At 33.4% G+C, this 25,845-nt stretch overlaps 1 protein-coding gene across 8 annotated transcripts in view; it reads right to left on the bottom strand.

Moving 5' to 3' along the window:
• Window positions 1-25,845, bottom strand: part of KLHL32 (kelch like family member 32) — a 290,510-nt gene that overhangs the window by 132,902 nt on the left and 131,763 nt on the right. For 7 of the 8 annotated variants that reach the window (XR_012489240.1, XM_074310243.1, XM_074310242.1 and 4 more), the window contains one exon: window positions 21,631-21,738. The exons of the other annotated variant lie outside the window; for it this stretch is intronic. Coding sequence is in view for 6 of the 7 variants with exons in the window: in XM_074310243.1 (XP_074166344.1) it covers window positions 21,631-21,738 (108 nt within the window). In the remaining variant the exon portion in view is untranslated. The remainder of the gene's footprint in view (window positions 1-21,630; window positions 21,739-25,845) is intronic. 8 annotated transcript variants of the gene reach the window in all.

Below are 25,845 nucleotides of genomic sequence, written 5' to 3' on the forward strand. Positions count from 1 at the left end.
TAAAGGAATTATAACAATTATTTTCAATGGTGTAACATTCAAATATAAAAGAATAATACTGAATGTCAAAACAGTTTTCGATACTGACAAGAATACTTGCACATCCTACTTCATATACTAGATCACATGGGCAGTGTTTATGTTCAAAATTTTGTAAACTGTTTAATGCCTGGTGTCTAGTTAATATAACAAAAATAGGTTTGGTGCTCTAATGAAGGTCTAGTCATTGTTCAACATTATCCAACTGTGGAATTGAAATTATATATATATAAAATTAAATCAAATTTAAAATAAATAAAACCAAGTAAAGTTAATCTGTGTTTGATACATATCTAAAGGCAATACAAAACCCCCAATTTCAATGCAATTCAACAAGCATTTATTAAATGCCTATTATAAGCCAGGCAATTTGTGAGATATAAGAGATACTGAAACAAAAAAGAAACCCTTGCCTTGTTCAAGGGTACTAAGAGAAAGCAACATGTGTACAATAACTACAAAGTAATTACAGGATTGGAATGACAGGGAGAAAAGTACTGACAAGTGGACACATCAGTAATGACTTCATAAAGACAGGATTTGAGCTGATTGTTGAAAGAGCTAGGGATTCCAAAAGAAGACATTCCAACTTGGGTGAGAGACTGTGAAAAAAAACAGTTTCTTACTTTGCAAACATGATCAAGAAAGAAATTAACTTAGATAATATTTCCCCCTTTTAGGATGGCTCTTTGGATCGATGAATGAAAATTGCTAACATTTCATGAAATTACAACTGAGTTTATGTTCAATTTATTTTATCAATTAAATCTTACAAAAATTATCCATTGTCCACTATTGTCAGGCACTATGCTAGGCAGGAGTTGGATTGTTGTGTACAGAGAATGGCAACATAGACCAATTTGACTGGACACAGCATGTGAAGAGAGTAGTGTGAAATCAGCCTAGGAAGAAGACAGGAAGGGAATTTAATCAGGAAGGGTTTCAAGTACCAAACAAAGAAGTGTATGTTTTAACCTACAGAAACTGGAGAACCACTGAGGGACCAAACTTATGCTTCAGGAATATTATTGGAATAAGAAAAGGCTGCTACTAAAACAATTGGTGGGAATTGCTGTGAGTTGATAATCACAGCCAAAGAGAAGGATATGAAAGTGAGAGATTTTGTTAAAAGAGAATCAGCAAGAAATAATAGATGAGATATAGGAGGTAAAGAATAAAGAAGAATCAAGAATGATTATGAAGGTACAAAACTGGATGAAGACTCAGAGGTCAGAGCTGTTTTTTATAGTGAATTTCTAACAACTTACGTATTTTAAGCTCTAAATTCTGTTAAATAAATTAAACAATAAAATATACTTTCCAAGCTTGCAATATAAAAATATAGACAATGATGACTTTGTTTACCTTTATAAAAATAATAAACCTCTATGTTGGAACATGAAAAAGAGAAGACAAATTTAATTTTAAACTATCATAAAGAGACATTAAAAACTACAAAGGTAAAACAGCAATGACAATAACAGGGAAGTGAGAAAAATATAAGATCATTTCTAAATCCCATTATTTTCCTCAGAGATTTTATGCATTTTCATTTGGTTTTTTGAAATCTGTAGTATCAGAGGCAGGTTGCAGAAGCATAACCTTCATGAAGATGCTAAATTCTTAAAATATGCTGTCCCAGTGCCTTTGCTCAGTACTGCCCTTTCTTGCCCTTTATGCAGTTAGAGAGAAAGGTTGTGTATTATATAAATGTTGCCTCCAAAACCGGTTCTTTTATTCCCACTCTTGGACAGAGGAAATCATGATGAAATTCAGTCAATTCCAGGCTTTCATATTTTATGAGAAAAACTTTTCCTTTGGGCCTTGCTGCTTTAATGTGCTGGTTCTTGGCATTTCGGGGCTGTGAATTTTTATCACTCTGTCTCCTAGTCATTTTCAGTATACTCTTCTTCATTATGTTTAAATTAATAAAATACATTATTTAACAGAATGTAAGGATAAATTATGTTACTTCAAAAAAGGAGATCTAATTATATAAAAAAGGAATACAAATTTTTATTTTACACTGTTTCTAACCATGAGAGAGATAAGACATGGCCAGCAATTAAAATATAATGAAACATGAAGGTCATTACTGGATATAAGAAAAGCTAAATTAATTATTAAGACTCATTTTTATAGTCAGTATTCTTTCAAGTATGTCAAAAATAGGAAGTTTCATTCCAGAAAGCAGCAAAGCTAGTTTCTCATTTTTGCTAAAATGAGCAAGACGGAAATAAATTTACTCAGAAAATATTTCCACCTTTAGAAAAGCTCTTTGGACAAATGAATGAATATAGCTGATACTTCATATAATTACTCCTTCGTTTATCTTCAATTCATTTTATTCAGTTCAATTCAATCAATATTTATCTAATGCATGTCAAGCACTGTGCTGGGTACCAGGGATAGAGAGATTCAAATAAATTGGTTTCTGCCCTCTAGAAATCTGCATTCTACTTATGAATATAGCTGTTAAATATTTTTCATTTTGCCTTAATTAATATCAATTATGGGCAGTTCCCTTTTTGGAAAATCTTTTTGTAATTTGTCTGGAACAATATTAGGTATATATTTTAAGAAAATGTGAGTGTCTTGAAGGACAAGGAATGTTTTACTTGTTTCTTTCTCCAGCACCAAACACAATCAAAGCACTTAAAATTCTTCCTGGTTGACTAATAATTATTTTATAAGCCAAAGGACAAATTACATTTATAAATGTGCATATATATATATATATACATATATATATATATATATATATGTATATGTGTGTGTTTTAAAAAAGTATATTGTCATATATTCTCAAAACATAAATAGGCCTTGCTAAAGAGAATTTTCTGTAAACCTAAAAGCATTTTATGAATATGATTTGCTATAGTTACTACTACTACTGCTATTACCATTATTCTTAAATATGCTTAGTTTGCAGAAGTCATAACTATTCAGTCATCACAGAGTAAATTATTTCTTTCCTGGCAAAGAATCCAAATTCACCTTTCAATTTTCCATTTTTCATGTGACACTCTACAGAAAATAGAATCATTTAGTCCATTCTTTCTGTTACCTAAACCATTTTTTCTAGCACTTGATTTCTAGAACAATTTCAATTATTTCACTGTGACTAATTTGTCCATATATAAATAATTCTAGGATCAATGCTATAAAAGTTAAGGACTGGATTCGTGATTTCACTGGTATTGGGTAGTGGTTCCCAAACTTTGTACTACATTCTTAATTGTATAGGTATCCTCCAAAGAACTTTAGCATTTGTGGGTTATATCAACAGTCATTCTGCTAGAAATTTAAAAGCCTTAGTATTGTTTTGAAGATAGTTTTGATCTAACATAATACTTGAAAAGGTCTCAGGAACCCCAGGGGTCAGTGGACCACACTTTAGAAATGAGTGCTATAAGAAAATGCCCATGTAAAAAAATTCCCTCAATATGTCTCTTTTTCAACAGCAAGGTGATTCAGGCTAGTTCCAATAATCTTGTGATGGACAAAGCCATCTGCACTGAGTGTAGATTACAACAAATTATTTTTGCTTTTTTTGCTGTTGTTAACTTGTATTTTGTTTTCTTTCTCATTTTTTTCCTTTTTAATCTGATTTTTCTTGTGCAGCATGATAATTGTGGAAATATATATAGAAGAATTGCATGTTCAGAATATATTAGATTACTTGACATCTAGGGGAGGGGGAAGGAAAGGAAAAAGTTTGCAAGGATGAATGCTGAAAATTATCCATGAACATATTTTGAAAATAAAAAGCTTTAATAATAAATATTTAAAAATAAAAAAGAAAATTATGGAAATAAGTATAGAAAAATTGCATGTTTAACATATAATGGATTACTTGCTACCTCGGGGCAGGGATGGAGGGAAGGAAGAGAAAAAAATTTAGAACACAAGATTTTACAAGGGTGAATGTTGAAAACTACCTATGAGTGTGTTTTGAAAATAAAAAGCTTTAAAATAATAAAAAAGAAATTCCCTCTACCAATGTAGACTGGCATCTGATTTGAAACCTAGTCTTAAAAACTACTGAGAGTACTAAGATTGTAACTTTTCCTAGAATCGCAAAACTACTATGTCTGAGGTGAAACTTGAAGCTCAGCTTTCAAGGATATAAAGTTCTCTATGCACTACACAGGCTGCCTCAAATAAATATGAGGATTTGTGTTATTTACATTTTAACTAAGTACAAGAAAAACTACCTTGCTTTATATATTTGTAGAATTGATGAAAATATAATCTGATCATATTAAAAATAAATTCACAGAAGAAAAATGCAATGCCTGAAATAAAAACAATATCAGCTTAGTAAAACTAAACCTATACTTGGTACTAAAGATTTATTAGTGATTTTTTTAACGCCTATGAAAATTTTATTGATTTTTTAGGAAACTAGGCACTGAGACACTGATATTAACAATTATAATGCTTTATATGAAATATGTCTTAATATGTAGGTATTACAAAACTATTAAATTACAAAATTTAACATAAAGTAAAAGATAATATTTTTTTCTAGATGTAAATTCAATATCCAAAGTTACACACAGCATACAATGAACAGAAATATTTGCTGAATTAATATGGGGGAAAGGATTTTTTAAAATCTCATTTGATTACTTAATTAAAAATATGTTTCTCTTCTAAATTAATTCTTCAATAAAATATAATGTTTTTCTCCAAGCAGTTCTAACAAATAGCTTATTCTTATCTTGGCCTATGTACTTAAAAGAATGAACTATTCTTTTACCTAGAAGTAAAGTCAAAACAAGAAATATTTACTTATGTGTTTACTATTGCCAGGCACTCTGCTAAACTGGAAATAAAAATTTTAAAAATACAAGTAAAAGAAAGACTGTCCTTGCCTCAAGGGGATCATATTCTAATGAGGAAAGATAGATAAAAGGAACCTGAACAGGGAAAGGAAAAGAAAGTACTAACATAGAGACAAAGATAGATTTTGGAGTGAAGCCCAGAGAAGAATGAACAAATGAGTGAGGAAAAAGAAAGAAGAAAACAAGAAAAGATTCATATAACATTGAGATCTGCTTCCTAATAATAAAAAGAGATTAAAGGATTCCTTCAAGGATTTGGTCTATGGCTGGTACTTCAGAACTAAGGAACAAATTATTCTTTTAATTTTTCTATTTTATTCAATGACCAATTTCTTCCCATAACACCTTATTTTAATTGATTATATGCAATTTTTCTTAAAAATCTGGAATTTCATATATATTTTAATAAGAAGTTTTATCATTTTAAATTAAATTAAATAGTGGGCATTATTTTCAAACTCCTAGAAACTAAACAGATTTCACCACAAAAATACCAAAAATTTCCAGCAGAGGTCTCAGAACTCCATTGGAGAAACATTTATTGAATCAAATAATGGCTACTGAATTCAATAGAACATATTCTTTACTTTTTGCATTGAACTTTGTAAAATTCATTCCTCAGGGAGGGGAATAACTTTGGAGATCACTAATTTGAGAAATTATAAGCAGATATATAACTAAGAATCATTAAACCTGGACAGGCAACATAAATTGGATCAAGACAAAAGATGCACAAAAAGCATCATCAGTTGTGGGGGAAGATGAATTGTAATCAAACATGAAATACCATTCCACTTATAAATGTGAGAATTATGAACATAAAATTATAAAATGAATTATGAAATAATTACAAATATTTTATATAGCTTGTTCTAGAAGAATCAAAAGCTAAATCTAGCAGCTGGACCTCATGTTTACAAATATCTGCAAGGCCTAATACTAAAATTCCTTCTTTTGGAAATTTTATGGAACATACAATTTTAATGAAATGAAAATGAATTTTAATTTTAATCAAATGAAAATTGTAAGAACAATTTTAAAGATAATAAAAGCTAGCATTTACTTAGCACTTTAAGGTTCACAAAGAACTTTACAAATATTATTTCATTTGATCCTCACAATAACCAGGGTTTAGGGGAGATAATACTATTATTCTCTTTTTTTAAAAATGAGGAGACTGAGGAAAATAGAACCTACGACTTATTCAGGATCATATGGTTATTGAGGTCTGAGGTTAAATTTGAATTAAGCTTCCCAGGATTAAGCCCAGTACATATAAGCTTAATTTCAATGTTGGATTTTTGTATTTGAACAAAAATCTGCAAAATATCTAGCTCTACATCAGAGTCTTAAATCTAGTTTTTCATTGAGTTCATCTTTGTACTTTGATTTAAAGGAAGAATAAAATGAAAATATGGTAGAAATGGTAGGAAAAATTTACAAGTTCTTTTTATGAGATAAATTTTTTTTTTAAAATTAGTCACCTAATCAATTGACGTGCATTGTAAACTATTTATTTTCTACTAGTTAATGAAAAGTGCTATACAGAATGATAAATGTTCAACTGCTTCATTTTTAACAATGTTTGTATATATACTAATTTTTGTAAGGAAAGTATCTTCCTATATGACTTTATTCTCATCTACCAATAGCACACATCATTATCGTCTCACGGGAACTACTGAACAATTGGTTTTCAACTAGTTCATTTAAAAATCTGCCAGATTCATGGATTCACACTTAACACCACATACCAAGAGAAGATCAAAATGGGTCCGTGATTTAGGCATAAAGAACGAGATCATAAATAAATTAGAGGAGCATACCTCTTTACTTTACTTGTGAAGGAGGAAGGAATTTGTGACCAAAGGAGTTAGAGATCATTATTAATCACAAAATAGAAAATTTTGATTACATCAAATTAAAAAGCTTTTGTGCAAACAAAACTAATGCAAACAAGATTAGAAGGGAAGTAACAAACTGGGAAAATATTTTTATAGTTAAAGGTTATGATAAAGGCCTCATTTCCAAAATATATAGAGAACTGACTCTAATTTGTAAGAAATCTAGCCATTCTCCAACTGATAAATGGTCAAAGGATATGAACAGACAATTTTCAGATGACGAAATTGAAACTATTTCCATTCATATGAAAGAATTTTTCAAATCACTATTAATCAGAGAAATGCAAATTAAGACAACTCTGAGATACCACTACACATCTGTCAGATTGGCTACAGGAACAAATAATGATGAATGTTGGAGGGGCTGTGGGAAAAATGGGACACTGATGCATTGTTGGTGGAGTTGTGAAAGAATCCAACCATTATAAAGAGCAATCTGGAATTATGCCCAAAAAGTTATTAAACTGTGCATACCCTTTGACCCAGCAGTGCTACTACTGGGCTTATATCCCAAAGAAATACTAAAGTTGAGAAAGGAACCTGTATGTGCCAAAATGTTTGTGGCAGTCCTTTTTGTAGTGGCTAGAAAATGGAAAATGAATGGATGCCCATCAATTGGAGAATGGTTGGGTAAATTATGGTATATGAATGTTATGGAACATTATTGCTCTGTAAGAAATTACCAGAAAGATGAATACAGAGAGGCTTGGAGAGACTTACATGAACTGATGCTGAGTGAAATGAGCAGAACTAGGAGATGATTATACACTTCAATAACAATACTCTATGAGGATATATTCTGATGGAAGTGGATATCTTCAACATAGAGAAGAGCTAATTCAGTTCCAATTGATGGACAGACTCAGCTACACCCAGAGAAGAAATACTGGGAAATGAGTGTAAACTGTTTGCATCTTTGTTTTTCTTCCCAGGTTATTTTTACCTTCTGAATCTACCTTCTTCCTGTGCAACAAGAAATTTGATTCTACACACATATATTGTATCGAAGATATACTTTAACACATTTAACATGTATGAGACTGCCTGCCATTAAGAGTAGGAAGTGGAGGGAAGGAGGGAAAATTCGGAATAGGTGTGATTGCAAGGGATAATGTTGTAAAAAAATTACCTATGCACATGTACTGTCAAAAAAAGTTAGAATTATAAAATTAATTTTAAAATCTGCCAGATTAAAATATAATAATAAGATGAAGATAAATTTAAATCCCAAAACAGACTTAATACTGCTATGGGAGAGAACAGATAAGTTTTGTTTTGTTTTTTCCTCTCCATTATGGATCATGTGATGATCCATAATGATTTCAAGATAGCTTACAACGTGCATGCTTACTGATCATGTTCAGTCTGACCATCTGAGTTACATGAACACAGCTGGAACATCTTGATCACATGATCATCCATTGTGAGATATAATGACAGAGTAACAGAAAGAAAGGAGATACTCTAGTGTATTGTACAAAATGCAAATGGCATATATAATCTGAAAACAATGCAGAAGACCAGTCCAGAGTTCAGGTCTCTGCCCTCAAATAAGGGCTAGCTCTCCATGTTCAAATGTCCACACGTAAACTGTACTAATATGTTTTTTGTTCATTTAACAAATGCTGCTAAATTAATAGTGAAACATAATATAAAACATAATCACTAATACACAATAAAACTGAAATCTTTTCATTAAGACTTTTTACTAGATTTCTGAACAAATCCAAAAGACATTTTTAAAGATAATTCTTAAAATCCAAAGGTGTCTCACAGAATAGTGAATGTCTTCACTCTGAGAGAACTAAAATAGTCTTCTTTAGCTCTTAAAAGAGCCTAATAGTCACAGAATTGCCTTTGATTTCACCATTCAGCTCACAAAGATCCAAGTCAACATTAAGGACATAAAAAGAATCTCTCTCTCTCTCTCTCTCTCTCTCTCTCTCTCTCTCTCTCTCTCTCTCTCTCTCTCTCTCTCTCTTCTTTTAAGTCTTAAGAAAGTAATAACAAGAACACATAAGCACTATTAGATACCTATTAGATGTGGTCATGGTGGTTCTTACATAAGCTACTTGAGCTCTTTATACCAAAAGATTATTTTGTCTAAGAATTTGCATCTGTCATCAGCGAACCTAACAAGGGTAATTATTAATTTCTCTACACTTCAAATGTAGGGAAAGACCTATTCCCAGGGCTGCCAATCATTTCTGATTTAGAATATAAATCCCCTGAAGTGAGGCATTCTCACTTTTGTATCTGAATGTCTGACATCAGAGTGCCTGGCACTAAATAAATGCTTGTGAATCAATTGATTGTACTATCGTAGCCTTTTGTGACATTTTATAGCTAATACAGCAAATGTAATATTCCAGGAAATGTACAAAATGTATTAGGAATCAGAGGAAGGTTAACTTCTTCTTAAATCTTATTTTATTAAATGTATGGACAAATTTTAAAGAGGATACATTTCTAGTGAGACATGAGGGATGTACATGTACAAATCAAGTTACTGTGAACAGATTTCTACTCTGTACTGTCAACTCTTGCCTCATGACAAGATTTTCCTTAACATAGGTTGCAGAAATAGCTAATCAATTAACAATGAAAATAATGATTTAAAAAAAATAATTAGCAGTGTCTACAATTCAACCAGATTTAAGTGTATTTCATGATTAACAGAAATTCTGGTTAATATTCACAGTAGGAAACAAGTAGGAAAATCAAACAACCAAGAATGATGTTTCATAGATATAATCCTGAAATTAATGTTGAAGATTCAAAACTCATTTTTTCACATGAGAAAAGTGAGTGGTTAAATGACCTCAGAGGATCATAGGTTTAGATTTTGGAATGGATCTTGATAGTCATTTAGTCCAATTCAAGTTTAGACATGAGGAAACCAAAGTTCAAAAGATAAGAAATAACCTCCCTAATTATAGCAAATATGGGATCTGAACTCAGGATTTTTGACTCCATTGTGTGATCTTTCCCTACAAAGTGCCATGTTTCAATGCATCACCATAAATCAAATTTCTTTCCTTAAGCTATTGTTTGTTTGTTTTTTAAAATCACAATTAAGCTTCCTTTAAAAATCCTTATGATGAAGAAGTGATGTATAAGTAGATTTAAGAAAAACCTGGAAAGACTTACATGAACTGATGCAAAGTGAACTGAGCAGAACCAATAGAACATTGTACACAGTAAGAGAAACACTAATTGATGGTAAATTATCACAGATTTAAATGTATTTCATGGTTAGTAGAAATTCTGGTTGATGTTCACAGATATAAAAAACAAGTAGGAAAATCAAATAAGTAAGAAAACCAAGAATGATATTTCTTGGATTCATGCAATCATAGATACAGTCCTGAATTTAACGTGGGAGGTTCACATTATTGGCTCTCAATACAATTGTATTGTTGTCTCTCAGCAATACAAAGATTCACAACAATTCCAAAAGACTCATGATGGAAAATGCTATCCACATCCAGAGAAAGAATTATGGAGCCTGAATGTATATTGAAGCATACTATTTTCACTTTTTTTGGTAGTTTTTTCCTCCTATTCCATTTCTTCTTTCATGACATAACTAATATGGAACTATGTCTAACATGTCTACATATATATAGCCTATATCGAATTGCTTATCATCTTAAAGAGAAGGAGGAAAGGAAAAAAATGTGAAACTCAAAATTTTATTAAAAAAAGAAAATTAAAAATTATCTTTACATGTGATTGGAAAAATAAAATGCTATTTTTAAAAAACCTCTTGATGATAGCTATCTACATTTCACAATTTCACTTGAATGCCATTTAAATATATGCCTAATGGGTAAAACCACTTTCACAGGATCCTTTGAGTATGTCAGCAAATAAATTCCTTTGGATGAAACCCAAGAAGAATCTATTTTGTTTGCTTTTTAATTTATACAAGACATGCAATATCACTGCTAATACGAATTCCTAAAGATGAAACACCGTCTATTACTACACATCATTGTGATTCATAGAAAGTTGTACCTAGAATGTCCTAAGAGACAAAAGTTATTTGCCCTGGATCATACAACTAATAGGTGTCATAGACAAGGCTTGAACTCAGGTCTTTCTCTCAGACCAGTTCTCTATGTCAGGCTGCTCCTCTGTGTTCTATCCTATACACACAGATGTATATGTATATAAAAACTTTCATCTACTTATGGTAAGCAGAATTATGTCATAGCTAAGTTTAGCATATGGATATAGGTGACAACAATATGATTATTTCCTTACAATCCAATACAAGGCTTACTCACATGCTATGCACAGGAAAGCTGACAACCCAGCTTTGTTTTTGTTTTCTTCTGTATACTTTCTTTCTTTGGCTTATTACCTCTATAGCAAAGGTTCTTAATGAGGGTTCTATGAATCTGATTACTTTTTAATATACTAATAATTATCCCAATATAACTTGTTTTGTTTGTATTTCTATGCAATTTATTAAATGCATATTGTGGAGTCAAGTCAACAAGTATTTATTAAATACCAACTATAACTCCAGGCACTGTATTATGCACTGAAGATACAAAGAAAGGCAAAAACAATCCCTGTAATCAAGGAGTTCATAATCTAACAGAAAAAATCTATTGAGAAAAGGTCTGTGGATTTCAGCAGACCACTGAGGAACCCACAATACAAAACAAGTTAAGAATCCTTTTTCTATAGTATTATTGGCCTTAAGGAGGAATTAAGAATTTTGGAAAGCCTAATGTAACAGGAAGCCAACCAAATTTACACATCCTGCATCTTGAGGTAAATAAAAAGATTTTTTAAAAAGAGAATGATCTCTACCCACCCTGCTATTTTCATAATTGCTCTGTTAGCAACAACAGCTTTGAAAGCCAGAGAGCTATGAAATTTTCTGATATTTTGTGGTTTATTTTATTGGAAGGAGCATGCAATATTTAGTACATGAAAGAACAGTTTTTATTCTGATTCAAAAGGATTGGGGATAGAGGAGTATTATTGACTATCTGGACCATAAGTTGGCAAATAACCTCAAAAAGGTGGTATTTGTTAGCATTATGAAAACTGCTGAGGGGCAGGAAGGTTCAGTCAATACTAAGAGATCAGTTCTCAGGAAAAACTTCAAGACTCTACTTCCCCATTGTATTTTTTTTCTTTTTTTAAATTAATTTTATAATATAACATTTTTTTGACAGTACATATGCATAGGTAATTTTTTTTTACAACATTATCCCTTGTACTTCCTTCTGCTCTGAATTTTTCCCCTCCTCCCTCCACCCCCTCCCCAAAATGGCAAGCATTCTCATACATATGAAATATCTTATAGTATATCCTAGGTACAATATATGTGTGTGTGTGTGTGTGTGTGTGTGTGTATGTGCAGAACCAAATTTTGTTGTTGTTGCAAAGGAAGAATTGTATTTGGAAGGTAAAGATAATCTGGGAAGAAAAACAAAACAAACAAAAAAAATGCTCACAGTTTATACTCATTTCCCAGTGTTCCTTTTCTGGGTGTAGCTGATTCTGTCCATCACTGATCAGTTGGAATTGGATTAGCTATTCTCTATGTTGAAGATATCCACTTCCATCAGAATACATCCTCATACAGTATCATTGTTGAAATGTATAATGATCTCCTAGATCTGCTCGTTTCACTCAGCATCAGTTGATATAAGTCTCTCCAAGCCTCTCTGTATTCTTCCTGTTGGTCATTTCTTACAGAACAATAATATTCCATAACATTCATATACCATAATTTACCCAACCATTCTCCAATTGATGGACATCCATTCATCTTCCAATTTCTAGCCACTACCAAAAGGGCTGCCACAAACATTTTGGCACATACAGGTCCCTTTCCCTTCTTTAGTATTTCCTTGGGATATAAGCCCAGTAGTAGCACTGCTGGGTCAAAGGGTATGCACATTTTGATAACTTTTTGGGCATAATTCCAGATTGCTCTCCAGAATGGTTGGATTCTTTCACAACTCCACCAACAATGCATCAGTGTCCCAGTTTTCCCACAGCCCCTCCAACATTCATCATTATTTGTTCCTGTCATCTTAGCCAATCTGATAGGTGTATAGTGGTATCTCAAAGTTGTCTTAATTTGCATTTCTCTGATCAATAGTGATTTGGAACACTCTTTCATATGAGTGGAAATAGTTTTAATTTAATCATCTGAAAATTGTGTGTTCATATCCTTTGACCATTTATCAATTGGAGAATGGCATGGTTTCTTATAAATTAAAGTCAATTCTCTGTATATTTTGGAGATGAGGACTTTATCAGAACCTTTAACTGTAAAAATGTTTTCCCAATTTGTTACTTCCCTTCTAATCTTGTTTGCATTAGTTTTGTTTGTGCAAAAACTTTTTAATTTGATGTAATCAAAATTTTCTATTTTGTGATTAATAATGATCTCTAGTTCTCCTTTGGACACAAATCCCTTCCTCCTCCACAAGTCTGAGAGGTAAACTATCCTATGTTCCTCTAATTTATTTATGATCTCGTTCTTTATGCCTAAATCTTGGACCCATTTTGATCTTATCTTAGTATGTGGTGTTAAATGTGGGTCCATGCCTAGTTTCTGCCATACTAATTTCCAGTTTTCCCAGCAGCTTTTGTCAGATAATGAATTCTTATCCCAAAAGTTGGGATCTTTGGGTTTGTCAAACACTAGATTGCTATTTTTATTTACTATCTTGCCCTGTGAACCTAACCTATTCCACTGATCAACTAGTCTATTTCTTAACCAATACCAAATAATTTTGGTGACTGTTGCTTTATAATATAGTTCTAGATCAGGTACAGCTAGACCACCTTCATTTAATTTTTTTTCCATTACTTCCCTTGAAATTCTCGACCTTTTGTTGTTCCATATGAATTCTGTTGTTATTTTTTCTAGGTTATTAAAATAGTTTCTTGGAAGTCTGATTGGTATAGCACTAAATAAATAGATTAGTTTAGGGAGATTTGTCATCTTAATTATATTTGCTCAGCCTATCCAAGAGCACTCAATGTCTTTCCAATTATTTAAACCTGACTTTATTTTTGTGGCAAGTGTTTTGTAATTTTGCTCATATAGTTCCTGACTCTCCTTTGGTAGATATATTCCCAAATATTTTATACTATTGACAGTTATTTTGAATGGAATTTCTCTTTGTATCTCTTGCTCTTGGATTGTGTTGGTAATGTATAAAAATGCTGAGGATTTATTTGGATTTATTTTGTATCCTGCAACTTTGCTAAAGTTCTGAATTATTTCTAATAGCTTTTTAGCAGAGTCTTTGGGGTTCTCTAAGTATACCATCATGTCATCTGCAAAGAGTGATAGTTTGATTTCCTCATTTCCTACTCTAATTCCTTGAATCTCTTTCTCAGTTCTTATTGCTGAGGCTAACGTTTCTAGTACTATATTGAATGGTAATGGGGATAGTGGGCAACCTTGTTTCCCTCCTGATCTTACAGGGAAAAGTTCCAATTTATCGCCATTACATATGATGTTTACTGACGGTTTTAAATATATGCTCCTTATTAGTTTAAGGAATAGTCCATTTATTCCTATACTCTCAAGCATCTTTAGTAGGAATGGATGTTGGATTTTATCAAATGCTTTTTCTGCATCTATTTGAGATGATCATATGGTTTTTATTAATTTGATTATTAATATGGTCAATTATACTAATAGTTTTCCTAATATTAAGCAGCCCTGCATCTTATTTAAGATTTTAGCATCAATATTCATTAAGGAGATTGGTCTATAGTTTTCTTTCTCAGTTTTAAATCTACCTGGTTTAGGTATCAATACCATGTCTGTGTCATAAAAGGAATTTGGTAGGACTTCTTCAATCCCTATCTTTTCAAATAGTTTATATAGCATTGGAATTAGTTGTTCTTTAAATGTTTGGTAGAATTCACATGTAAATCCATCTGGTCCTGGGGATTTTTTCTTAGGGAGTCGGTTAATTGCTTGTTCTATTTCTTTTTCTGAAATGGGACTATTTAGACTACTTACTTCTTCCTCTGTTAATCTGGGCAAGCTATATTTTTGAAGGTATTCTTCCATTTCATTTAAGTTATCGAATTTATCGGCATAAAGTTGAGCAAAGTAGCTCCTAACTATTGTTCTAATTTCCTCTTCATTAGTGGTGAGTTCTCCCTTTTCATTTTCAAGACTAACAATTTGCATTTTCTCTTTCCTTTTTTTAATCAGATTTACTAAGGGTTTGTCTATTTTGTTGGTTTTTTCATAGAACCAACTCTTAGTTTTATTAATCAATTCAATAGTTTTTTTACTTTCAATTTTATTAATCTCACCTTTTATTTTTAGAATTTCAAGTTTCCTGTTTGTCTGGGGGTTTTTAATTTGTTCCTTTTCTAGCAATTTTAGTTGTAAGCCCAATTCGTTTTGACCTTCTCTTTCTCTATTTTATGCAAGTAGGCCTCTAGAGATATAAAACTTCCCCTTATTACTGCTTTAGCTGTATCCCACACATTTTGGTATGATGTCTCATTATTGTCATTTTCTTGAGTGAAGTTATTAATTATGTCTATGATTTGCTGTTTTACCCAATCATTCTTTAGTATAAGATTATTTAGTTTTCAATTATTTTTTGGTCTATTTTCCCCTGGCTTTTTATTAAATGTAATTTTGATTGCATTGTGGTCTGAAAAGGATGCATTTACTATTTCTGCCTTACTGCATTTGATTTTTTATGCCCTAGTATATGATCAATTTTTGTATAGGTTCCATGAACTGCTGAGAAGAAAGTATACTCCTTTCTATCTCCATTTAGCTTTTGCCAAAGATCTATCATATCAAACTTTTCTAGTATTCTATTTACCTCTTTGACTTCTTTCTTATTTATTTTGTGGTTTTATTTATCTAATTCTGAGAGTGCAAGGTTGAGATCTCCCACTATTATAGTTTTGTTGTCTATTTCTTCTTGCAGCTCTCTTAATTTCTCTTTTAAGAATTTAGATGCTGCACCACTTGGTGGGTATATGTTTAATATTTATACTGCTTCATTATCTATGTTACCCTTTAGCAGGCTATAATGCCCTTCCTTATCTTTTTAAATTAGATCAATTTTTGTTTTTGCTTGATCTGAGATGAGGATGTCTACCCCTGCTTTTTTGGCTTCACCTGAAGCATAGTAGATTCTGCTCCACCCTTTTACTTTTAGTTTGAATGTATCACCCTGTTTCAGGTGTGTTTCCTGTAAACAACATATAGTAGGATTCTGACTTTTAATCCAGTCTGCTAACTGCTTCCTCTTTATGAGGGAGTTTCCCCATTCACATTTATGGTTAGAATGACTAATTCTATATTGCTTGCCATCCTGTTAACCCCTGCTTATGCTTTTCTCCTTTCCTTCCCTTTTACCCCCCTACCCAGTATTAAATTTGTGAACACCACTTGCTTTTCACAGTCCTCCCTTTTTTGTATCCCTCCCCCACCTTAAAGTTCCTCTTCCTATTTTACCCCTTTTCTCACAATTTCTGTATTGCCTTCCCCTTAGCTTACTGCTTCCCTCTCACTTTTCAATGAAGTAGAAGAAGTTTCACCATAAATCGAATATGTCTATTGATACACACTATGTTCATCTCCCTCCTTTCTTTCTCTCAGATATAATAGGTTACCTTTGCCTCTTCATGAGATGTAGTACCATCACTTTACCTTTTTTATGATATGATATTTTTATGATTTCCACCTCTAGTTTCTAGGACAAATTATACCTGTGTTCTTTACATATCTTTATTACAGAAATATAGTTCTCAAGATTTCTTTTTATCTTTTTAGAAATCTCTTGAGTTCTGTATTTGAAGATCAAACATTTTGTATAGGTCTGGTTTTTTCATCAAGAATAGATGGAATTCATTTATTTCATTAAATGTCCATCTTCTTCCCTGGAAAACGATGCTCATTTTTGCTGGGTAAGTTATTTTTGGCTACATGCCAAGTTCCTTAGCCTTTCAGAATATCATGTTCCAGGCCCTTCATTCTTTTAGTGTGGATGCTGCTAGATCCTGGTTTATCCTTATTGTGGCTCCTCCATATCTGAATTGCTTTTTTCTAGCAGCTTCCAGTATTTTTTCCTTTGTCTGATGGTTCTTGAACTTGGCCACTATATTTCTTAGCGTTTTGATTTTAGGGTCCCTTTCAGTAGGTGATCGATGAATTTTTTCAATGTCTATTTTACCCTCTGTTTCCAAAATGTCTGGGCAGTTCTCTTTGATAATTTCCTGGAAAATAGTGTCCAGGCTCTTTTTTTCCTCCCATTTTTCAGGGAGTCCGATTATTCTCAAATTGTCTCTCCTGGTTCTGTTTTCCAGGTCAGTTGTCTTTCCAATAAGATACTTGACATTCTTTTCAAATGTTTTGTTTTTCTGGTTTTGCTTGATTACTTCTACTTGTTCGAGCCTAATTTTCAATTATTTATTTTCTTCACTCACTTTTTTTAATATCTTTTTGTAATTGTCCAATTGAGTTTTTAAGTGAGTTTTTTTCTTCTATGGAATTTTTTTCCATTTTATCCATTTTATTTTTTAGAGAGCTGTTTTCTTTTTCCAGCTCACTAATCCTGTTTTCCTTGGAGTTGTTTACCTTTTCTAATTCACTAATTTTATTTCTCAATGATTTGTTTTCTTTATCCACTCTGCCTTTAAATGCATAGAATGACTTCTCCAGGCTCTCTTGCCAAGCTTCCCTTTCCTTTTCCCATTTCTCTTCTAGCTGTCTTGTGAGAGCCTTTTTGATTTCCTCTATGAGATTCTTTTGTATTGAGGAGCAGCTCATATCCCCCTTAGAGGTTTACTCTGGAGACAATCTGCTTTTAGTGCCCTCAGTATTTGAAGTCTGCTCTCTCTCCATACAGAAGCTGTCAGTGGTTAGAGCCCTTTAAATTTTTTATTCATTTTGTCAGAGTGGAATTGAAGAAAACAAATTGACAAGAGAAACAATTGGTCTGTTTCTGGGTGGGGCGATGGGGCTGGATGGTTTTACTGGGCTTCCCCTACAGACTGAGGGAGGCAGCAGCAAGGCACTAACAGGACAGGCGATAGCTGCTCACTGGGTCTGCACTCTGGGGCTCTGAGAACACCCTGAGTCACTCCCGGTGGGGGTGGGGGTTGCCGGGTCCCAAGAGATGCTAGCTTTCTGGGGTTTTATTCTTTACCTCAGGTGTTTACACCTTCTCAGCTGCTCCTGGCTTGCTGCCAAGATGGAGTATCCACACTGGGGTAAAAGTCTTTTTACAGAAACAGCAGAGATCGTACCCCTCCCCCCTCCGGTCTGAACTGTGTGAGCTGCCTCTCTTGCTCTGGCTGCCTGCCCTCAGTCTGCGCAAGCATTAACTCCGAGGCTTGTCATGAAGTAAGTCCTGAGAGAAACCGAGGAGCTCAAGCAATTGTCTGCCTCCATGCTGCCATCTTGGCCGGAAGTCCCCCCATTGTGTTTTGCATCAATTATAATATAAAAGGACCTGATGAACCACTTGTTACTTCTGCTGACTTTGTGATCCTGAGTAAGTCCCTAACATTTCAATGTTCTAGTCAGCTTTCAAAGACAATTAAGTTGACTAGCTCTGGTGGAGGGAATGTCTTAATCTAGAAAATTCTTATAACAATGAAATTAAATTGCTGAAGTTTCTCTATATTTTACCTAGCTCTATGATGTCAACTGGAAATGCTAGTACCAGCCACCCATTCAAACAGACATAGTAGTCAACTGCATTGACTTGGCTCAAAAATTATTTTTCTTTTTTGCCTTTTCAATAACCATTGGGTATAGAGGGGAGAATTTTCATGTCCTTTCCTTGAAAACTTGATACCCAATGATCTTAGTTTGAGAGTTCAAATTAGAACAGACATACAATAGAGAGACTTTAGGTGAAAAGATTGGTTAAAAAAAAAAAATGCCAACACCTGACCTTCTAAATCCTGATAATGAAGGAAGTACTGCTTCTAGGAGAAATACAGCAACAATTCTGAGGTCATCTGACTTTAGAGTCCTATTGTTCTAACAATCTGTCTGTCAATGATTCTAAAGTCTTTTGGCTTTAGGATAGTCCTACAAATATTGCTGACTGTCAGATAAATAATCTACTAATCAATGATAACCAAGGCCTGAGGCAATAGTGAATAGACTACTCATAAAATTAGCATATCAGTGACATGAAGAACTGGATCTCTCTGTCTTTTCCTATAAATGAGTCTTCTTGCTCCAGGTTCTTTGCTAAATCCTTTTGGAACTTGGCCAGCTTCAACTGGCATTACAATTACAATAAACTTTGCCCTTTGACTTGAAGATGGAGTCAAGCCTTCAAATTCTTTTGAGACATCTCATGACACCTGTCTACAACCCCAACCTTTTGGGGTCTCTTTCTAAGTCTCAACAGTATTATAAATGACAAAGTAAATAGTATTGTAGTGATATAATATTTTTTCAAATAATTTGTAAATTTCCTAGTCTTTCTATCCTCTTGTGTTTTTTTTTTCTGTTCTTTTTCTTCTTCTCTCCTTTCTTTCTGCCTTTTTCTTTTTTCTTCCTTTCTCCTTCTCTCTTTCTTATTTCCTCCTTTCCTTATTACTTAGATATAGCACAATATTAAAAAGCACTTTTGCCTCTAAAAGGCAAATCTTATTGGCCTCTATTGGACATTTAAGTCTGGTTATTAAGTTGCCCCTGTATTATATCATTGTACAGGAGCCAGTGTTTGATTGTATGGCTTACTTGGTTCCTGAAGAGAAAGATAGCCTATTGTTTTAAAGACCATGGTACAGAGACAATCATTTTTGCACACATAACTTTAGACATCTCTAAATATTCCAGAGGATATTGCAGCTATTGAAGGCCCACAAACATGTACACACACACACGCACACACAGACACACACACACACACACACACACACACACACACACACACAACTAGTAGAAAGCCTAGATCTTTCAAGGACTATTAAAATATAGATGATCTGATCCCCAATCTTACAAAGTCTTTTTTCTGTTTTCTCTCTTTCCATCATAGGTGTCTCTTCACACTAGGATGTCCTTGCTACTACTTTTAAGGCTCATGCTGAAGCAATTTATCTCACCACCATCTTCCCTCTGTTACTGGCTTTATTACTTGGTCTCTTCTGTCATTTTCTGTCATATTCCCCAGGTGTCTCAGTATTCCCCTGAAAAAGCTGACCTTTGGGGGAAATCACTGGCCAAACATTTTTTCCCACTGTGAAAACATCCATCCTAATGGGATGTGAGGTCAGGAATAATGGCTGCTGAGCAGCAGCAGGGCAGCTTCAGGGAAAAAGAGTGATTACTATCTTTGTAGCAATAACAGATCCTTTCCTAAGTAAAGCCTGGTGACAAAAGGGTGAATGATCTAACTGATGATCAAGGAGGACTTTGAACTGTGACATAAAGAAACACAGAGGACCTACTCCTGAGTTTAACCAACATGTCTAGGTGGAATAAGAGAGCTCCAGCTGAGTGGCTCAGCTTCAGTTTGCTTTGGCAACTCAGCTACTAACACCCTCCCCCTCTTTCAAATACACAGTCAGGAAGGCTTCACCCAGGAAGACCTGAGTTCAAATCTAACCTTAGATATTTCCTACCTCAAGTAACCTCAGGAAAATTATTTAGCCTAATTTCCTGGCTACCTCAGGAGAACATCCAGGCCCGGAGATGCATTAATATCTGGGACATTTGAATGTACTGTGAATGCTGGGTTAATATTCATTCAACCCTAAACAATGCTCTAAAAAGGTTATAAAGCACTTTCCTCAAAGCAGTTCTTTATCAGGTAAGGCAATAAAAATATTATTCTCATTTTATAGATGAGAAAAATAAGGTCCACAAAAAGATTAAATAACTTGCCCAGGGTAATAATTGCCAGGGCCAGGGTTCACATCCAGGTCTCCTAACCATAGCTGAATACTACCTTATTAGAGGGTTCAAACAAAGTACAGAAACAAAATGCACATGACAAATGGTAGGATGACAGATTTCATGAGAGCTGTTTGTTATTAGCAAAGGATTCTACAACAGGCAGGGGACTTTGATATAAAATTATATGTCTAAGAATACAGATAATTCACCACCAAGTTGCTAACTCACCTCCTTCAATCTCCTCACCCTCTCTTCTCTATCTAGAGGGCTGTCAGGTAGAGTACCAAACTCCTCCAAACATCTTTTAGAGAGGGCAAAAGCTGGACTCTCGGATCTGCTGGGTTTCAACTCCATTAAATAAGATGTCCCTTGTTGTCTCCCCACCTCCACTTTCTTGTTCCCTTTTTGTGTTGTCTTCCCCTTTAAATTGTAAATCTTTGAAAGCAAAAGCTGCCTTTCTTTTTTAGTAGTTGAATCCCCAGCATTTAGCATAGTGCTTGGCATATCTTTGGTGTTTAATAAATGTTTAAGGTAGTTTTTAGATTGGAGTAAGAACTTTAAGTCAATTTGGAAATATTAAGGTAAAGTATATAGCATTCATGTCACTACTGATTTCAAATAGTGTTAGGTCCGTACTTTATGGAAAGCAAATTTATGAGAATATTATATTTTTTCCTAGACCCATCATTTTAACCATATAGAGAACTAATATTGTAAAGAAAAACTCCTTCACTGATACAGATCTATATAAAGAAGTTAAGTCGACAGAAATAACAGGCATCAGAAGAGAATAGAAATTCAAGTCTTCTTAGCCCCAGAGCCTACTTGAAATCTATTATGCTACATTACTTCTCATTTGATTTCATATACTGAAGATTATTTGACTTAGGTTCAATGCAATCTATTTTTCAAATTTCTGAATTTGCATTTGATACGATACCTGTCCTGTGTATGCAAACTCCAGAGCTTGCTTTAAACCAAGGCTAGTGACACCATGTAAATTCACTTCATCAGCTCCACTTTCCACCATACAAAGACTGAACATTGCCTGAGAGGAAAAAAGAAAAAGCAAAAGAGAGAGTTACAATATTCAAAATGGTGGGAAGGGAGGCAAGGTGAAATAAATACATGGGGAAAACAGTATGATAGAGGTACTTGATGCATTTCCAAAGCCAAGAGAATAAACAGGTTTAGAGCTAGAAGAGACCTCTCATTTTCAGCTAGAGAAACTGGGTGTCTTGTCTGGAAATGTAGAGCCAAATTTGAACCCAAATCTTTTGACTCTACATTTAGCACTTTCAATTTCATTATACTGTCTCTACAAAGAAAGGATACATTATTTATACAGTTTATAAGTATTATTTCGATACATATACACATGAGGCATTGTGATCTAATCAAAAATTGGCTGGCTTCCAAGCTAGAACATGTTTTATCTTTGATACATACTAACTATGTTACCCTGAACAAGTAAGTCATTTAACCTTAAGTACAAAGCCTGAATTAATAGAATGGGTTTTCTAACCAAGGAGTTCCTTATATCAAGGAAATCACTAGATCTAATCCCTCTCTCTCCCTCTCTCTCCTTCTTCTTCCTCCTCTCACTTTCTCTGTCATTTTTGTTACATTTTATTTTTATAAATAACTTTGTCCTCATTGTTTATAGGCTTGAGATTACAGTTTGTAGGAGTAGCCAGATGGCCCAGAGATATTTTGTATTTCATAGACTATCTACACTAGGACCCTGTAGTTTGTCATAAGAAAGGTAAAGGATTTCCCTGAAAACTATTGAATCAATTTAATTTTTATGAATGATTTCTTTTTCTCTCACAAGCAAAATCCTAATACTTGAACTTGGAACTCAGAGTTCCCTAAGAAGAATGAACTGATTAAAAACATGGTGTCTCTCAGGATTTAAGTTTCTGTTATGGCAAAACTTTCCCAACTTCAAAATGATAATCTATCTATAATAAATAGATTCATAGATAGAAACCCACACATATAGATAGATGAATTTACAACATAAAGTTGTAAATTCTTTCTAACATGATTCAATAAATATAACAATTATATTTCTGTCTTTATAGAGGCAGTTATCAACACTCAGTAGGAAAGGAACTGTGAAAAGTTCCCAACCCCCCACCCTTCACTCACATGGTCCTCCTTATGACCAATAGTATATGTTTGCAAAATAACTATCTATGATTTAGGAAGAAGCCATTAAATACTGAATAGGGGGTTGGATTGGGTTTTCCTATATAAATGCTTACTTTCAAAAAAAAAGGTAATACACAAGTAGAAGTTAAGCAAGGACTTCACTATCACTGCTATTACTGTTTGATTGATATAGCACTAGAAATTCTAGCTAGAGTGATAAAAGAAAAAGAAATTCAGGGGCTAAGGATAGGCAAAGAAGAAACTAAATTATCTCCTGCAGATGATATGATGATGTACTTAGAGAACCCTAAGGAGTCAACAAAAATAGATTGAAACAGTAACTTCAGCATAGTTGTAGGACATAAAATAAATTTACATACATCATCTATATCTATCCATATATCTATATATGTATGCATGTATACACACACACACACACACACACACACACACACACACACACTCACACATAAAAACCAGAAGGAAAAGATTGAAAGAGCAATTCTATTTAAACTACAAGTTTACCAATTGTTCTGCAGAATAGCTGGATCAGTTCACAGCTCCATCAACAATGCATTACTGTTTCAATTTTCCAATCCTCTTTAACATTTACTGTTATCTTTTCCAAACAGGATTATTAAAAGGAAGTATTCCAATCTAAATAAAATCATATTACCAGTCCATGGTTCCAGATAGAGAAGTAGAAATTAAAGTAACTCTGAGGTTCAACTTATGAAATAAGCAAAGCTAGGTGGGAAAAAGGAAAAATAACAAATGTTGAGGTGCATCAGGGAAAAAAAAAAGCAGACTGATGCTTAATTGGTAGAGCTCTGAATTTGTGGAATCATTCTGGAAATCAATTTGGAACTTTAAAAAAAAAAGTCCCCAAAGTCATTTACCTGTGTACTGCTAGGCCTATAACCCAAAGAGTTCAATGGAAGAGGAAAAGAAGCATACGTACAAAAATATTCATGGTAGATCTTTTCATTATAGTAAAAAATGAGAAATTAAGGGGGTGCCCATCAGTTGGGAAACAAATGAATAAATTATAGAATATAAATGTAATGAAATTTGATTATACCATAAGAAATGATAAAAAGGAAAGATCTGGGAAGACTTATAAATTAACACTGAGTGAAGTGAGCAGAACAATTTATATTATAACAAAAGTGAAAAACTTTTTTTCAAAGACCTATCTTATCAATGCAATGATCAATCATGAATACAGAGGACTAATAATGATGAATCATCCTACCTTGCTCCACACAGAGAGGCTAAAGGTACACAATGAAATATGTATATTTTTAGAAATGGTCAATACAGTTGTTTGTTTTGCTTTACCATGCATACTTGTTACAAGGATTTTGGTTTCCTCTTTAAAAAAAAAAAGGGGGGGGGGAAGGGGTAAAGCAGAGAGAAAAAAAATAAAATTTAACTTAAAAATGTTTTTTAATTTAAAAAGTTCTGGCCCATATGGAGATTTAATTCTTATTAACAGCACTATATAGGCATATGTGTAACCAGACATCTTTGGCTTATCAAAGGCAGAAATTCCAATTTATCTGGATAGAATTATATATAGAATATTAGAACTAGAAGGTCTTTGAGTTCATATTTCATGAAAATTGATGAAAGAAGCTGGGGATGTGTAACCTGTAGAAAAGAAGACTAGGCATGGGGCAGGAAAGCAGAAGGTGGGATAGCAGATCATGTTAGCAATTCAAGGCTCTCAGGTGAAAACAAAGAATAACCTCAGTTTGGCCTGGGAGGGCAGAGCTAAAAATGGTGGGTAAGTGTTGTAAAGGAATAAATTAAAGACAGAGATAAAGAAATACTCTAACCATGAAAGCTTTCTAAAAGTAGAAAAGACTGCCTGTAGAGCTGATGGTTTCTTAAATAAAAGTTGGATGATCATTTGTTGGATATACTGTAAAAAGAATTCTCAATCAGGTCTGGATTGGATTAAGTAGTCTCTGAGGACTCTTCACCGTCTGAGATTCTGTAAGTCAAAGAAGAAACTTGCTCAATGGCACTGTTAGTGGCAGAATTAGGATCAGAACTCTTGTGCACTAATCATTACATGTTACTATGCTTTTATACTTTTCTCCTGATTGTACCTGAGACAAGATGAAGCACCTATACATAATATATTCTTACTCTAAGAAACATAATAAAATAGATTTGTACTTCTGCTTTGTGAAAAAGGCACATGAACTGAAAGGTTCCAAATTAATAAAAGACAAAGAATAATTATGAAAGGGTTAGATAGTCATTAAATGAACCAAACATATTACCCAGTGTTAACAACCTAGAGCTTTTTGTATCAGTTGCTAACTCAAAAAATTAAATCTTTTGTGTGAATGAGACAAGTGATGGTAATGTTATGAGAAGTTGTAACTTTAAATCCACTTCTCTTCCAAATCATGTTTAGAAAGGTAATAACGTATCACTCTAGAGATTAAATCCTATTATAACAAATCCAAAATAGTGAAAGCTATGCAACAAAAACTTTTTAAAGTCCTTGATAATGGTCCCTTTATTTCATAAATAATTTAATCAAATGCTAACCTAACAAAAAGAATAAGGATGTTCACTGGAAGAATCCATCTGCAGTTAGATTTGTCAAATTTCTCAAATTCCTCTCTCCCAGAGCCAGGATGGCAGGTGACAGACAACCTAGTTGAACTCTCAACATTCCCTTCCAAACAATTTTAAAATAATACCTCAAATCAAATTTTGGAGTGGCAAAGCCAACAAAAATTCAGGATGAGGCATTTTCCAGCCTAAGATAATTTAGGAGATCAGCAAAAGAAATTTATGACACCAGAATGGAAGGCGATCCAGAGCTATCACATATGGCAATACTGACTACAGCAGTAGCAATTTTGGGAACTCTTAGCACAGAGACTATAAGGAAATCAAATGACTGGTCAGAAAGGGATTACAGGAAATCCTCTGCTGGACATTGCAGGCAACTTTATTCTACATATGTAGTTAC

This window comes from Sminthopsis crassicaudata, chromosome 4 (assembly GCF_048593235.1).
Source record: "Sminthopsis crassicaudata isolate SCR6 chromosome 4, ASM4859323v1, whole genome shotgun sequence".
Taxonomy (NCBI): Eukaryota; Metazoa; Chordata; class Mammalia; order Dasyuromorphia; family Dasyuridae; genus Sminthopsis; species Sminthopsis crassicaudata.